We start from the raw sequence: 16,377 nt of genomic DNA, 5'->3' as shown, positions 1-16,377 counted from the left end.
TTGGGATGAACTGGAACGCTGACTGTACCCCAGGCCTCCTCATCCAACACTTTAGTGGAAACCCTTCCCAGAAGAGTGGTGGATATTATAACAGAAAAGAGGGACTAAATTTGGAATGGGATGTTCAAGTAGCACATATGGCTGTTATGGTCAAGTGTCACATACTTTTGACCATATAGTGTATTTTAAGTTCATACTATTTACTGCATGTAAATGATTTCTAGATCCATGGTTCTCAAGCATAATTAGGGTAATTTAATTTAATATTATTACAGTATATTGTGTGAGATCATAATTATAAAGACATTGGTTAATTTTAATAAGGTGTGGCCTAAGGTGGTCATGAGTTAAGTTTCTTTAGACTTATTTTATGGATACAATTTACTTAACTTCTACAAACAATTCTATTTTAAAACGTGTGAGATTCTGAAAAAATCAATTGAATTAGACTTTGTGGTTATAGGACCCTAAACATGGAGATGATCAATAATATTACACTTTACTTCAATCTTAAAGTCAAACCGAAGTCACTGCCATTGCATTGCAGACCGCAGTGGCATGCATCACCATTAGCAAATTCTCCACTAAATAATAAACTGTGAGTGGAGTCGTGTGCTCAAGTTACATAATCATGACTTTTGTAACTGAGGTGACATGGTTGTTGTTTTTAAATAAGGCATGGCCACAAATGAATATATTTCGAGGCCACAACATAATGATTAATGGCCTCAAGAGCATTTGTGGCCTTGAAATATGTCCTTATTTTAAAAATACAATTAACCACTTAAGTTGTTATAGTTGTTTTAGTTCATATTTAGTTTTATAGGTACATGGCTAATTGACTGTTTCACTGGGTTTATACTAACTCTCTCATAACAAATAAATAATGTCAAATCAAGTATATTTGAAATGTTAATAAATCGTTGTCATTGCCATTGCTTTAACTAGACCCATTTTTATGAATGCTAGTAGCCTAAGTGCATGTGGATTTGGAAGAATATGCAAATGATGCAATTTATGTTGCACATCATGAATTTTCTACTAATTAATTCTTGATCAAACTCACAATAGTTTTTAGTCTTTGGCATTTTAGGCAGTAGCGATCCAGGAAAACATTATACTCATTAGATACTGTGTCAACAGTGTTATTTCTTTTCTTGTTTATTGCTTGCGTAAAGCCTAGCTGCAGCACCCCACTAAACCAATATAACAGGAGCAGAATAAGATTCCGTGTGAAGGAAGCTCTCTCCTCTCCTCCTCAGCACTGTAGAAATAGGATTACAGCACAGTCAAACAAGCCTTTCACATTTGAAAATTTACTTCCGACCTACTCTCTCAAAATAGGGCTTGGGGACAGAGACAAATGCATAAAGAAGCAGCATGCCTGCCAAATCACTGGCTTGTTTGAGGCAATGTCGTAAATGTTCGACGGATGATTTCATGGAGCTCAAGCCCTGAGGGCTGAGAGTGACGAAAAGTGTCACCTGCCCCAGTTAAATTCAATACAACCCTTCAGTCAGGACTTCCAGCACATAGAACCGTTTTTTGTCTATTCCTCTCTCTGAGGGAGTGATATACCCTGGTTACATACAGACTAACAGGATGGATGATGGAGCACTCAGAGGCTTAGAAGCACTCTTACACCATCTAAAACATGGCCGCACTGAGCATCCTAACATGCTTTAATGGTCAATCGATGCAGACAAGACTCAAAGGTATCAAAGGTATATTGAGTTTAACACCTTGTTCGTCATTTTAAAAGTGAACACCAGGTCATTATGGTCCAGTAGCTTGCAGGAGTACGCAATGTTGACAGCTGTCTCAAGTTTGTCCCCGGTCAGCACCCATACTTGGATTCCTGCCTCCCTCAAGGCCTGGATGGTTTCTGGAACATTTTCTTGCAGGCGGTCCTCAATTCCAGTGGCCCCTGTTTGCAAATATATTTCACGTTTAACATACTTAAATGCCAAGCATACTGTGGATGCCAAACAGCATTTCTGTCACCATTATACTTTATAACAGGACGAAAGAAAGTACTGATTATTTCTTTCATTGTTATTCTCATTTTTCAATTTACCCAGCAGTGTGAGGTTGTTTTCTATGTATGCTGCAGAGTCCATGAGTAGCTCTTCTTTCTTCTCTATGGCTGACATGGCTTCTTGTCTCATAACTAACCAGTTCCTATAGGCCTCTTCACTTACAACCTTAAAGAGTAAAAAGTGAGAGATTGGATGAGAGAGCAAATTAACAATATTGAAAGGCAGAGACAATGTACATCTTGAAGCTCTTGTCTGAAACAACTCAATACTATGAGTGTTATGGTTTGAAATTTTCATGATATGATAAACTAGTCAAGATACAAAGGGGATGAGAATCTCTGGGGTAAGGAAGTCAAGTGGGTAAAAAAAATTAGTAGGTGGTAATACATGTACATGTATTGTAATCTGTATGTTGAAAAAGTCAGCAGTGAGGTAACCATCTGATCATACACCGTTACTAACAGTGAAGTCATGACACCCTAACGACCCTTCTCAATTTGTAATACAAATGAAATAATGGCATACTTTACCTTTCTAGTGATGCACAAGGTCCGTAAACCATCACAGGCATACGTGTCAAGGTCCTTCTGAGTCTTACATGCAATATTTCTACTCTCACTTTTCAGGTGTGATTTGTCTAGGGGAAGTAAAGAAAGAAAGAAACGTGTTGTTTTGGTTTCTTTGTGCACCATATACCGAATAAAGATGGCTGGCAAAACCTGCCTTTGGATTCTACCTTCGAATGAATTCTGCAGTCGCCCCATGATGCCAGAGTCTGCACCCTTAGTATACATTACAATCTCATTGGTTTCAGGATGACGCACTATTATGGACATCCTCCTCCGGGTTGAGTCAAAAGCCAAAATATCCAGCACGTCAAACTTCAGCAGCGTGCCTTGAGGCAGCTGGACAGTTACATTATCAGGTGTCCGTTCCTTTAAGGTGACGCCGTAAGCCTTGGCTGCATGCACCAGAGCTGCTTCGTCAGGACTCTGGGCCTCATAGTAAACATCCTCTATCACAGAGAGATTTCTCCCTGTCCAGGCAGGCTCCGTAGAACCATAAAATCTCGGGATATCAAGGACTGGAAAATCCATGGGCTCCATCTGAAAAGGCTCAGAGACCGTGCTTCTCTTGCGTTTGAACAGTTTCCCAAGGGATGCTACTCGACTCAACAGGCCCTCCATACACTCGCGTGAACTCTTGGAGTAAGAAGAGCTACGTCGTGCTTTAGCCTGAAAGACAAAAATCATGTTTACATTCTGATATTCTGAAATCTGGCAAAACAAAGGAAAAAAAAATATTTAATTATTGTGATTTCTACGACGCCACAATAGTAACATCTATACCTCTATACACAATCTATACAAAATTTATTAATGTGTGGGAATGAGATAGTAATGCATGGCCACGACTTAGTAAGGCATTGAAATGAAATAATTAAGTGATATGAATGAGATAATTAAGTCATGGCACTGAGTAACTTAGTAATATGTGGGAATGAGATAATTAATGGCAGTCAAATGTTAATAGGACATGTTCATTGTGCTGTGGCCCTATATTGGAGTATTTTATTGTAACCACCAAGTCCATTGGGGAAAAATGCACTTGAAAGTCTGTCTGGTTTAGCTAAGGTGTACATACCAATAAAGTTTACATGCATATTTTCTTATTAATTATTGGACATAATACTTGTTTTATTAATAGAATAAAATGTTTGTCCAACTAAAACACTTTTTTTTAATTGAACTCTAATGCATAAAGCCACAGCCATTTCTATCTAAGCCATCTCTATTCTAAGTTCTATAATTTGCCTTGATTAGTTAAGGAGTCTAGTCTATTGTTCTTTCATATGAAGTCACTTCACTGTAACAATTCTGAAAATTATGCAGAGAAAATAAAGACTTTAATAAAGATATGACTTAAATTTTGATGCTGTTAAAAAACTAAGTTTCATTAGGGTTTCTATATAACTTCATATTAAATAGCAATAGAGTAGAGAGTTTATCATTACTACATCTTGTTCCATTGGTAATTTGCAGCCACAATTTAAATATCCCATTCCTTTGCATTACAAAACAGTGAACACAACTTAATTATCTCATTCCTAACATTACTAAATAGTGACCACAACTTAATTATTTCATTACTAATATTACTAAATAGTGACCACAGCTTAATTATCTCATTCCTCACATTACTAAATAGTGACCACAACTTAACTATCTCATTCCTTTGTGTTACTATATATGACCACAATTAAATGATCTCATTCCTGACATTACTAAATAGTGACCACAATTTAATTATCTTATTCCTCACATTACTAAATAGTGACCACAACTTAATTATCTCATTCCTTTGCATTAGTAAATAGTGACAAAAACTTAATTTTCTTGTTCACACGCATTATTAAATAGTGACCACATCTTAACTATCTTGTTTCCTTGCATTCCTAAATAATGACCACAACCATCAATATCTTTTTCCTTTGCATTATTAAGTAGTGACCACAACTGAAATAATCTTATTTCCTCCTGCACCTAAGTAGTGACCATGACCTAATTATCTTTTTCCCAAACAATAATAGGTCACACATTATTTTCATTAAGTAAAGATGTCACCTGTGGGGCTCTCTGCATTTCAATTTGGGAACCAGTTGATTAATTGGCAGCCAGAATTTTAACACATCATTCAAATCTCTCACTGTCATTGCTGTTAAAATGTCTTCATAACCTCCCCCAGGGCACAACTACCTTGCTGTACCATTGCTAATCAAATGAATTAGAACCAGCCTGGTTCCCTCTTTGAATCTTATTATGGTCTGAAGACAAACATTTACACCTTGGACAAAAGTGTTTTGGCATGGGTTTCTCAAGATAAATTGAGAAAAAGACCTTTCTCAAACCATTCTATTAAGTTCACACAGCTTAAGACTGAGACTGCAAAAAGGAATGACCTCTGGCCTAAGAGGAGAAAGTTCTAATAGCATACAACTAGAACAGATCTTCTGCTGCTTGTATGCACATAAATATCCTCATTTTTCACAGCAGCACTGAGCTGTTTCAAAGTAGGTAGAGTAGGATTAGTCATACAGGACATAATAATATCTGCCGGGCATCGGGGATGGAGACACATATACTCTGCTTCCAGGAGTAGTCACTGTGCATGGTGCACTATTAGTGCTATTATTTTGACATCAAGGCTGTTTTTGTGCTGTGACTCAGTTCATGAGAGCATAGCGCTGTCCTTTGCAAGGTTATCATGATCACTTCTCTTACCCTTTGTCTCTGGGCTGCTTTTGTTGAAACCACTACAGTGTTGCAGATGGCTAAAGCCAAGAAGAACTCCAGGTAGTGTGCATTTTTCCTCCCACACTCAGCGTCTTCTACTAGCTGGAGCAGTGTCTGGTCTGGAAGCACCTCAGTTTCCTGTTCAACCAAACAACAAGCCAAAATCCTTAGTGGCGAGTCATGGCACAACACACACACACGCTGACATCACCCACCCAAAGCATTGTGTCATATGCATCCCCATGGTGGATATCGTAAAATGGAATGAGAGGAAGGTATGTTGGGATGGGGGAAGCTGTGGGAAAGAGTGGTGGGCTATGGGATAGCAGTAGGCCATGTTTAATGCACCTCAGCAGGCCCATATGTCAGCGCACAGACATCGAGAGCAATGGAGCCAGCATCCCTCCATTTCTTTCTCACACCAAGCTGGCCGGCCATCTGCGTACTGGATCTGTCCACTTTCAGGGATGAGACATTGGCGGTCTGTTCGCTCTTATTTGATGCCATCTCACCTCATCTCATCTGCACCTGCCACTAACACTCATATAAACACAGCTCACTGCAGATCCTCTCCACAGGGTATCCCTACTAAATCTGCTGAAATAATAGCGTTATTGATTCAGTACCCTACCACGCGTCACTGGGGAAAGATCTGACCACCAAGCAGACAGGTTTATAGTTCTGTTGTCCAGACTATTAAAAAATGTATCTAGTCACCTATGTGGGTGTACAAACTGTCAATTTTTAATTGATTAGATATTTTCTAAACATAAATTATTCTTTTGACCATTGTGTGAGGTATGATGGCAGTTTCTGTACACAGTAAAATCCCTGGTGTTGAATTAACACCCAGAGTGTTTATATGAGTCCAATGGACTTATATAAACACTGTAGGGTGTGAATTCAACACTGTGGGTGTTAAATCAACACTGGTGATTTTGCTGTGTAGAAGGGTTTACTAGATAAATAAATTTAATTTGAAAAAGCCACGTGTAATCGTTATTAAATAGAGGACCATATAGTTAACTAGTCTTTAACACACCATCGTGTTATGGGAGTTGAAATACTGAATGCTTCAATTTTAGTTATGTGGGAAGGTGAATGTACTATTGCAATTTCATTATGGTACGGATAGACTCACCCTTAATGTTTCTTTCACTATTAGTGTTGGTTTGTTCTTCAAAATAAGCTTACACATGACAGTTAATTAAATCAAATTAACATTTCTGCCTTTGCAAGACTCTGTGATATTTAGTTTCTTTCTTTTCTTTTTTTTTTTTTTTTGCTTTTTCTTGGACATTTTTGCACTTTTTCTTCATTTTAGACATAGGCTGTAACTTGTGGTAGCTATCTTTATGATTGGCCATTAGTTTTAAAAAATGCCAAATGGCACAGTTGGTCTAAAATAGCCAATGCGGGGGGTAAAATGATTTTATTGCTTATTGTTTTTCATTGCAACATTGCAAAACTAGACAAATGACAGTTAAAACCAGACACCTGGAGACACAGCTTGAAAACTAAACTGTCCTAGTGAAAACTGGTTGAGTGCCAACCTTACTGCCCTGTCCCTGTCCCATTTCTACTGGACAGTGTATATGGTATGGTATGACATGGTATGGTGTCCAATCCCACATTTTGTTGTTATATCTGTTGCTAAGTGAATGTAACCAGGGGCCTATGCTAAATTTGGTTACCAAGGTAACAGGGACATATGGATAGAGCTAGAAATAGTGGTCAGACAACCGTCATATTGGAACTAGCTAAAATTGCTTTTCTAACAGGCAGTCATGTCAGAAATCTTTAGTACTAGTGTATGACAACATTCCCACATGGTACAACATTCAGCTTTAAGCTTCTTCTCCAAATATTGTTGTCTGTTCACATAAAACCATTTCAGAATTCATGTACTTCAGATTTTGAAGGTCCTCCATTGGTGCTGCTGCTACTGTTGGCATTGTTTACTGTTAACATTAACATCAGTAGAAAAGCAAGTATCTCAAAACCTCGAGAGAACTGCTATCTTTCCTGGTACGAATACAGAGAAACAAATACAGGTATTTGACCATGATATGGATTATTTTGGATTCAGCTAAGTAACTATGCCATGCTTGTATCACAGTGTCTGGTGTGAAAGAGCAATCCAATGCAAACTCAGAAGTACTGCCAAAAGATCTCACCAGTGGGCTGCTGAAAGCGAGGATTCCAGGGGTTCCTGCTATGACCCTTGGCCTGTGAAATCTGCTCCTGGCAAAAGTGTTGTAAAAATGTTGTCTGCCTCCTGCTGGGCCTTCCTGGAGCTCCTCCAGAGAAAATACAGAAAGCTGTCTGTTCTGTTGGTAAATAACCTCCTCATCTTGATCTGTCTCCCCTGCCAGAATGGCCAATCGGGTTGCTACAAAAAACCAACAACAACCATGTTATCAGCCAGAGCAAGTGATTACAGCATAAACTGATGTGTTGCTGTATTTCTGGGATCCAACCCCAGAACACCTGGAGTTGCTCTAAGCTCACCATTATCCTCATGAGGGAATTCAGTTCCCATTATAGTGCAGCGGCGGAACACCATTTTGTTCTCAGTCAGAGTCCCTGTCTTGTCTGAGAAGACATATTGGGTCTGCCCCAGGTCCTCTGTGATATTAAGAGCACGACACTGGACCCGAGAATCCTTCTCTTCATCATACATGTCCAAGTCTTGAGTGATGAAGAAGACCTGGCCAATCTTCACCAGCTCGATGGACAGGTAGAGTGAAATTGGAATCATCACCTGGACAGAGAGGTAATTCTTATAATTTGCTTCGTGACTGCTTAGCGCAGTGCTGATGTAACACGATGGATTTTGTGCATTGTGGGTACACAGAAATATAAATAGACATTATTGTGTACAAAAAATTGTTTTGATTGATAGCACGCCAAGCCTTTTTTTTCCAACATTGAGAGTTTACTGATGCTTTAATGGTAGCTGTCTGGAGTGAGAAATGACAGCCTGGAGAGCTAATCACTTTTACACATTGAAACTATTTAAAAACAATATCTATACTTTTTTTAACTGGAGCAGTTAGTTTGTTTGTCACTGTTGACTCAAATGGGTTCAGGCCATTAGTTCCCATGTATCATTTGAATGAGGCATTCAAAAGTTGAACAGACAGCTGTGTGTGTGTGTGTGTGTGTGTGTGTGTGTGTGTGTGTCATATACAGTATCTCACAAAAGTGAGTACACCCCTCAGATTTTTGTAAATATTAGAGTATATCTTTTAATGTGACAACACTGAAGAAATGATACTTTGCTACAATGTAAAGTAGTGAGTGTACAGCTTGTGTAACAGTGTAAATTTGCTGTCCCCTCAAAATAACTCAACACACAGCCATTAATGTCTAAACCGCTGGCAACAAAAGTGAGTACACCCCTAAGTGAAAATGTCCAAATTGAGCCCAAAGTGTCAATATTTTGTGTGGCCACCATTATTTTCCAGCACTACCTTAACCCTCTTGGGTATGGAGTTCACCAGAGCATCACAGGTTGCTACTGGAGTCCTCTTCCACTCCTCCATGACGACATCACGGAGCTGGTGGATGTTAGAGACCTTGTGCTCCTCCACCTTCTTTGAGGATGCCCCACAGATGCTCAATAGGGTGTAGGTCTGGAGACATGCTTGGCCAGTCCATCACCTTCACCCTCAGCTTCTTTAGCAAGACAGTGGTCCTCTTGGAGGTGTGTTTGGGGTCGTTATCATGCTGGAATACTGCATACTGATCATGCTCTGCTTCAGTATGTCACAGTACATGTTGGCAGTCATGGTTCCCTCAATGAACTGTAGCTCCCCAGTGCCGGCAGCACTCATGCAGCCCCAGACCATGACACTCCCACCACCATGCTTGACTGTAGGCAAGACACACTTGTCTTTGTACTCTTCACCTGGTTGCCGCCACACACGCTTGACACCATCTGAACCAAATAAGTTTATCTTGGTCTCATCAGACCACAGGACATGGTTCCAGTAATCCATGTCCTTAGTCTGCTTGTCTTCAGCAAACTGTTTGCAGGCTTTCTTGTGCATCATCTTTAGAAGAGGCTTCCTTCTGGGACGACAGCCATGCAGACCAATTTGATGCAGTGTGTGGCGTATGGTCTGAGCACTGACAGGCTGACCCCCCACCCCTTCAACCTCTGCAGCAATGCTGGCAGCACTCATACGTCTATTTCTCAAAGAGAACCTCTGGATATGACGCTGAGCATGTGCACCGAGCATCGTTGGTCGACCATGGCGAGGCCTGTTCTGAGTGGAACCTGTCCTGTTAAACTGCTGTATGGTCTTGCAGCTCAGTGTCAGAGTCTTGGCAATCTTCTTATAGCCTAGGCCATCTTTATGTAGAGCAACAATTCTTTTTTTCAGATACTCATAGAGTTCTTTGCCATGAGATGGCATGTTGAACGTCCAGTGACCAGTATGAGGGAGTGTGAGAGCGATGACACCAAATTTAACACACCTGCTCCCCATTCACACATGAGACCTTGTAACACTAACAAGTCACATGACACCAGGGAGGGAAAATGGCTAATTGGGCCCAATTTGGACATTTTCATTTAGGGGTGTACTCACTTTTGTTGCCAGCAGTTTAAACATCAATGGCTGTGTTGAGTTATTTTGAGGGGACAGCAAATTTACACTGTTATACAAGCTGTACACTCACTACTTTACATTGTAGCAAAGGAGTTTCTTCAGTGTTGTCACATGAAAAGATATAATCAAATATTTACAAAAATGTGAGGGGTGTACTCACTTTTGTGAGATACTGTAAATAATATTCTAAAACATATCAAATGCAGTATTACATCTTATACCTGCAGTAGGATAATCATGGTAAAGAACACATAGATCCCTGCCCGCAATGGAGAGATAAAACTCCCATCACTTTCTGGGATAAAATAGATTGGGATACTCGGGAAAGTCTCCAACCAATAGACATGACCTATGAGAACAAAAGAGAAAATTAGGAATCGAGAGAGATTAATTATTTGCCTTCTTAAGAGACTTTCTCATGTGTGAATTTATTCTGAGTAGTTTTCTCTAACTTCAACCTTATATAGAAAAGAAAAAGGCAGATTTCGCACAAGGTCATAACAGCTCTATCTACATCTGCTGTGCGATCATCTGTCATGCTGCGAAAGCTCAGGCAAGATTGAAATATAACATCGACTGTGGCTTCCCCAGTGTATCAACACAGAACCACTTTGTAATGTCTGGATTAAGCCTTTTTTTTTTTAACATTTCAGTCAGCCACACTTCAAGCCTGCTAGTGATCTATATGTACAGCATGTTTGAGCAGAGGACCTCCTCCTTCCCACTTACCCGTGGCTCCTATCAGACACATGCAGAAGAGCAGAAGCATGCAGAGGAACACGTCTTTGTTCATCTTTCTCTCCAGCTTGCTACGTTTGTACCTTGGCCTGTCGTTGTTTAGCATGGACTTGGTCTCATGGCCTGTAGTGGGGGAAAAAATAATTAATTACCACTGAAAATGGCATTGTAGTAACCATGCATAGGCTGTATAATGTGTATAATGTAATGTAACACAATATAAAACAGGTGGTCATTTACATATGAAATACATGTGCAATACTATATACTGTATAATTAATGATTAAAGTAACAATGTTCATTCCTATTTCATTGGATAGGGATACATAAAAAAAATGCAGACCGAGTACATGCTTGCGTAAATATTGATATTGATAATAATAGTATAGATATTAGAATATTACCTAATATTTACAAAGTATTAAGTAATCAGGAGCATCATGGAACATTTTATATAGCTATGGTTATGCTGGTTGCTCCCATTTGCTGCTGGCAATGACTTCCTAACATGTAGTTTCAGAGCATTTCTTTATGAAATAACAGTAGGTATAGATGTATCTCTACTACTGATGTGTCAAGAGTTTATTACAGGATGCATGATCCAGCAGTTGAATGTACAGAAACAGAACTATACCTGCATACACCACTATCCCTGAGGCATGAGCTGTATTTCTGACTGTGCATCCACGTAGTAATAAGCTCTCATTGTCAAAACCTGTCTTCTTCTTGTCTTTTTCTCTGGGAGAGCAAACACACGTATTGGACATTGGATAACATTACAATTCACTGCAACAGTACCAGATCAGCTGACACAGACAGGCCCTGAGATCACTACTTTGTATACGCAAAGAGGGTCAGTCAAATCAAGTCAAGTGGGTTTTTATTGCCATTCCTCTATATAGCATGTATATATTGGAATGAAATGTTGTTTCTCCAGGACCATGGTGCAACACATACTGTAACAGTACGCAAGACTACATAGTGCAATAAAGAATAGTGTGAAATGAGTGCAAACTCTATAGCAGAGCTTCTCAAACTTTTTGGAGACAAGGACCCCTTTAACTGTAAAATAAATTGTGATTTTAAGAAAATCAAAAGCTATAAGTAAGAGAGTGAAAAGACCACCATCTAGTAGGTGTTAGCTGTTTCTCATGCAAAATGCTACATCAGCCAACCTGTAATACATGCAGGTTCAATAATATGTAAAGTATACTGCTTTGCATGTCAGTGATGCAGGTTACATTCAAAGAATGCAAACTACTAGGAAGAGTAAAACCTGAGAACTTCTTCTATGAGCATTATCCAACGACTTAAATATTAGGCTCATTATTTAAATGTTTACAGTCAAATTCTTTCTATTTACTGTAGCCCTAGAGCTTTGTTTTATTCCTTTCCAATGACAGAACACATTAGACACAAGTTAGAGTGGACGTTTGAGTGCAAGGACTTCCATGATGGAGCAGAAGAACTTAAATGGCCTGCACAGAGCTCTGACCTGAACCACATTCCTATTTCATAATGAATTGGAACACTGACTGCATGCCAGGCCTCCTCGCCCGACATCAGAGCTCAGCCTCACTTATGAGCATGGCACCCATAGCCACACTAAAAAATTTAATTGAAAGCCTTCCAAGAAGAACAACAAAGAAGGATTAAATCTGGAACGGGATGTTCAGTAAGCACACATGGGTGTAATATCAGGTGTCCACATACTTTTGGCCATATAGTGTATATCATGGTATTCAAACACAGTACCTGATGAATATTTAGCAACCATGGGCATTTAATGTTAGTATAGTTGTAGCAGTCTATTCCTTGAAATATTATTGCTAAGAAACACTTTTGCTGCTGGGTGAAATGATTAAGACGAACTTTAAAACATTCACGTCCAGTTTGATGTATCACCACAACAACAAATTCAATCAGAGTTTGGCCTTCAGTTGGTGAAATGGTATACAGAGCTGACTGATTCAAACTGACAGCTAAACTGCCACACAGGCCAAATTATCAACACACACCATTACAATTCATTTGTGACTGCCTACATAAGCAAATGTTTTGATGATGTACTGATGACCAAAATCATCAGATAATAAAAAATAATCACACAGCTGAAAGCCCATTATACAACCTCCAGTTCAACTGACAAATCTAGTCTCATACATCTTATAAATGCTCAGCAATATCATTAGTGGCGAATTAACACCGACAGTGTTTATATAGGTCCAATTTGACACAAATGAACGCTGAAAGAGTTAATACTGTAGAAGTTAATTCAACACTGGAGATTTTGCTGTGTAAAAAGGGTTGACATCTTATACTACAAGTGTTGACAAACTACTGAATGACCAGAGGAACACCTGGCTTTTGTGGCAGGACATTTACGCTGTTACAGACTATAAGACCAGGACTAGCACCAGCCTTGATTTTAGTGATGGTACCCTACCAGACACACTAAACTTCACAACTTTTATGGAAGTTTCAAAAATGGGAACACGGGTCATTCAGAAAGGCAATGTCTTTATGAGCTACCATTCTACCTATATTAAGGGAGTAACTCAATGCCACTATCTGTATGTTTAGTGCTCCAAATATCCATATCAAGAACAGAACAGCTTCAATGCTCCAAAATGTCCCATTGGTGTTTAACTGGATTGAGATCTGGTGACTGTGAAGGCCATGGCACATTATTTACATTGTTTTCATTGTTAAACCATTCGGTGAGCCCTTGTGCCCTGTGGTTAGGGGTGGAGCCATTCTGGAATAGACCCCCACCAGGATAGAACCAATAAAGGTGATCAATCAAAAAAAAACTTTGCATTAATTTGCAGTGACAAGTGGACACCAAATGCCCTCATAACATAACTTTTTATTTTTTTTTTTTGACATATTGTCACCTATCTGATAATGTGGTAGGTTGGAGGTTGTGTAAAAATCTTAATATGCACTGTAATATTTGATCAATATAGCAATCTAAGGTATAGAGGCTCATCATTGACAATAATCCTGCTGCTGGATCTGGGTTTAATGTCTCAGTAATTTCCCCAAGCCTATTTGTTTCAGTATTACTCACAACAGTATGTATCTTTTGATTGTGATTGCAATACATTTGGCTTGACCTTAATGAGTTATTTTTTATTATTCAATGTAGACTATATTGTGTGAAGCTAAGCAGAACGAAAATGCTCATATAAAACAAAGAGCAGCATCAGGGAATCTTTCAGGTACTTATCAATCTAGTTAGACCAACACATTGGAGATAAACTTCACTTCCTTCAGATCTTTTGGACATGCTTGTACTTACTTTAGTGGATTGTGTGATAGTAAAAGTGATAAACGATATCACCTTTTCCTGCTTTTTTAGGGAGTGGTGTGGCCAGAAAAACACACGGACTGAATATTTCTTACAGCATTCATTGGTATGGATCAGGCAAATTGAGAGAGGAAGTGGAAGCCTGATGCGGTTGATCATGCATGAAATTGACTGTAGAGGGTTCTCTGGGATACTCACAGAAAGCCATTGAAATTGTTCAGGTTGTTGTTGGGCTTCTCGCAAACCACAGTACTCTTGAAGTTTAGTGGTTCAAACGGAGTAGTCTGAAACACAGAAGCAACAATCAAATTAATTTGCATGGTTTCAAATTTATACTTAGATGAATGATTAGAAATCATCAGATACTCAATAGCCACTTTATTAGACACACCTGCCTTGGTGGTGCACGGTGTAGGTGTACAGTTTCTGTAGACACTATATGAGGATGTTTATATTATAATCATACTCCAGCCCTTTATCAGTATCAGTTTCCGACCAGGATACTGGATATTTGTGGCTGATGAACTCTCAATAATTGTTTGTTAAAAAACCCCCAGCACTGCTGCACCTCATGCAATACCAGAACCATGACTAGTAAGATAACACTACCATGTAAATATCACTGCTGGACTGAGAATGGTCCTCCCTTAAATAATAGCAGGGTAGCCATATTTCCTTTCACTGATGGATGGGCTAGTGGGCTGACATAGTGTACATAACAACAGATGACTTACAGAGTAATTGTGGACTTACAAAATGGCCTACACTGTAGATTAAGTTGATACAAATGGTCAATGAGTACACAAAAAAAAAATGCTGGGTTAGGTTTATAACTCAGTTGCTGGGTCAACTTGACCCAAATTGGGTTGATAAAAGGAAATGCTGCATGCTGGGTTGGGGATCTGAATGAGAACAGTTGCACTGAGATTAATTTTCTGCAATTTTCTACAGTACCTGTTGAGACAACCAGAAAACATCGAAAGTAAAAGAAATCAGCTACATTTGCAAGAAATACAAGTTTTTATTTACGTTCAACTCAATGTATAAGTTAATGGAACCTTTAGAAATTATATTTCTGTGTTAGAGACCAGACATTATGTAAGCAATGACTTCATGTGGTTTAGCTTGATAGTCAATATTAACATGCTGATAAAAGGTACTCTAGCTAATGCTATTGAGTGGAAAATATGGCTGAAGTTATCTTCTTGTAATAAATAAGACAAATACTTGTTTTTGTAAGAAAATATTAAAGATTAGATTAAATTAACATAATTATATTTACAGTTAGCAGGAAGTTACCTAATTTTGGGATACTTCATAATTATTAATGTTACTTCTAGCTAGTTAAAAATTACCTCGCACTTTCACTGGTGTCTATAGCCTGGTAACGTAAATATTTTTACCCACAACTTGGATAAAAAAATCCAACCAGCGTCCTTAGTCAAAATTGTAACCCAAGCTTACTGGGTTAAAACAACCCGTACTAGTACACAGCGCTGGGTTTCCAAACTGACCCCAACTGGGTTATTTTTAGCCCAGCTGTTTTTAGAGGGCATAACTATGAGGTAAGTACACCTCATATATTAAAGTGGCAAATGTGTGCCTTTTATAATTAAATGTCAGATTTTCTTAAAACCAGAAACTGGAAGTAAGAGACTAAAAAGTCCACCATGAGGTGGACTAGCTGTTTCTCGTGCAAAATGCAACATCAGCCAACCTGTAATAGATGCAGATTCAATAATATGTAAAGCACGTTGCTTTGCACATCAGTGATGCAGGTTGTATGCAGAGAATGCAAACTACTAGGAGTTAAACCTGAGAATTGAGCAAGAATCTTGTGTTAGCATAGGTAAAAAATGAACACCAAAGATGGCATAGCAAGGAAGGCATACTGATCCTGATAAAAATCTTTCCATCTGAATATTTTATAACTACATAAATATCATACACTGATCAGCCATAACATTAAAACAACTGACAGGTGACGTGAATAACAAGGATTATCTCGTTACATTGGCACCTGTCAATATGATGGGTCACTTGACCATCACACCCCCATTGCTGTTCTGGTCATCTGATTGATTCAGCCACAAGAGCATTAGTGAGGTCATGTTGGACGAGGAGATCTGGGGTGCAGTTAGCGTTTCAGTTCATCCCAAAGGAGTTCAGTGGGGCTGAGGTCAGGGCTCTGTGAAGGACACTCGAGTTCTTCCACTCCAACCTTGGCACACTATGCCTTCATGGTTTGTGCACAGGGGCATTGTTATGCTGGAACAGGTTTGGGCCTATAAGTTCCCGTGAAGGGAAATTGTAAAGCTACAGCATACAAAGACATTCTATACAATTGTGTGTTTCCAAATTAGCCACAGTATGTG

At 39.0% G+C, this 16,377-nt stretch overlaps 1 protein-coding gene across 2 annotated transcripts in view; it reads right to left on the bottom strand.

Annotated features, from left to right (window-relative positions):
- Positions 1 to 16,377, bottom strand: part of atp10b (ATPase phospholipid transporting 10B) — a 42,537-nt gene that overhangs the window by 9,437 nt on the left and 16,723 nt on the right. The window contains exons 3-13 of one of the 2 annotated variants that reach the window (XM_053641566.1): positions 14,201 to 14,286; positions 11,324 to 11,427; positions 10,681 to 10,812; positions 10,173 to 10,300; positions 7,844 to 8,096; positions 7,510 to 7,724; positions 5,321 to 5,470; positions 2,776 to 3,274; positions 2,570 to 2,676; positions 2,078 to 2,204; positions 1,743 to 1,927 (exon numbers count right to left, since the gene is read on the bottom strand). In XM_053641566.1, coding sequence (XP_053497541.1) covers positions 1,743 to 1,927; positions 2,078 to 2,204; positions 2,570 to 2,676; positions 2,776 to 3,274; positions 5,321 to 5,470; positions 7,510 to 7,724; positions 7,844 to 8,096; positions 10,173 to 10,300; positions 10,681 to 10,812; positions 11,324 to 11,427; positions 14,201 to 14,286 — 1,986 coding nt within the window. The remainder of the gene's footprint in view (positions 1 to 1,742; positions 1,928 to 2,077; positions 2,205 to 2,569; positions 2,677 to 2,775; positions 3,275 to 5,320; positions 5,471 to 7,509; positions 7,725 to 7,843; positions 8,097 to 10,172; positions 10,301 to 10,680; positions 10,813 to 11,323; positions 11,428 to 14,200; positions 14,287 to 16,377) is intronic. The other variant, XM_053641567.1, reaches the window with a different exon arrangement.

This window comes from Ictalurus furcatus, chromosome 14 (assembly GCF_023375685.1).
Source record: "Ictalurus furcatus strain D&B chromosome 14, Billie_1.0, whole genome shotgun sequence".
NCBI classification, from domain to species: domain Eukaryota; kingdom Metazoa; phylum Chordata; class Actinopteri; order Siluriformes; family Ictaluridae; genus Ictalurus; species Ictalurus furcatus.
This window is presented reverse-complemented; position numbering and strand designations above follow the sequence as displayed.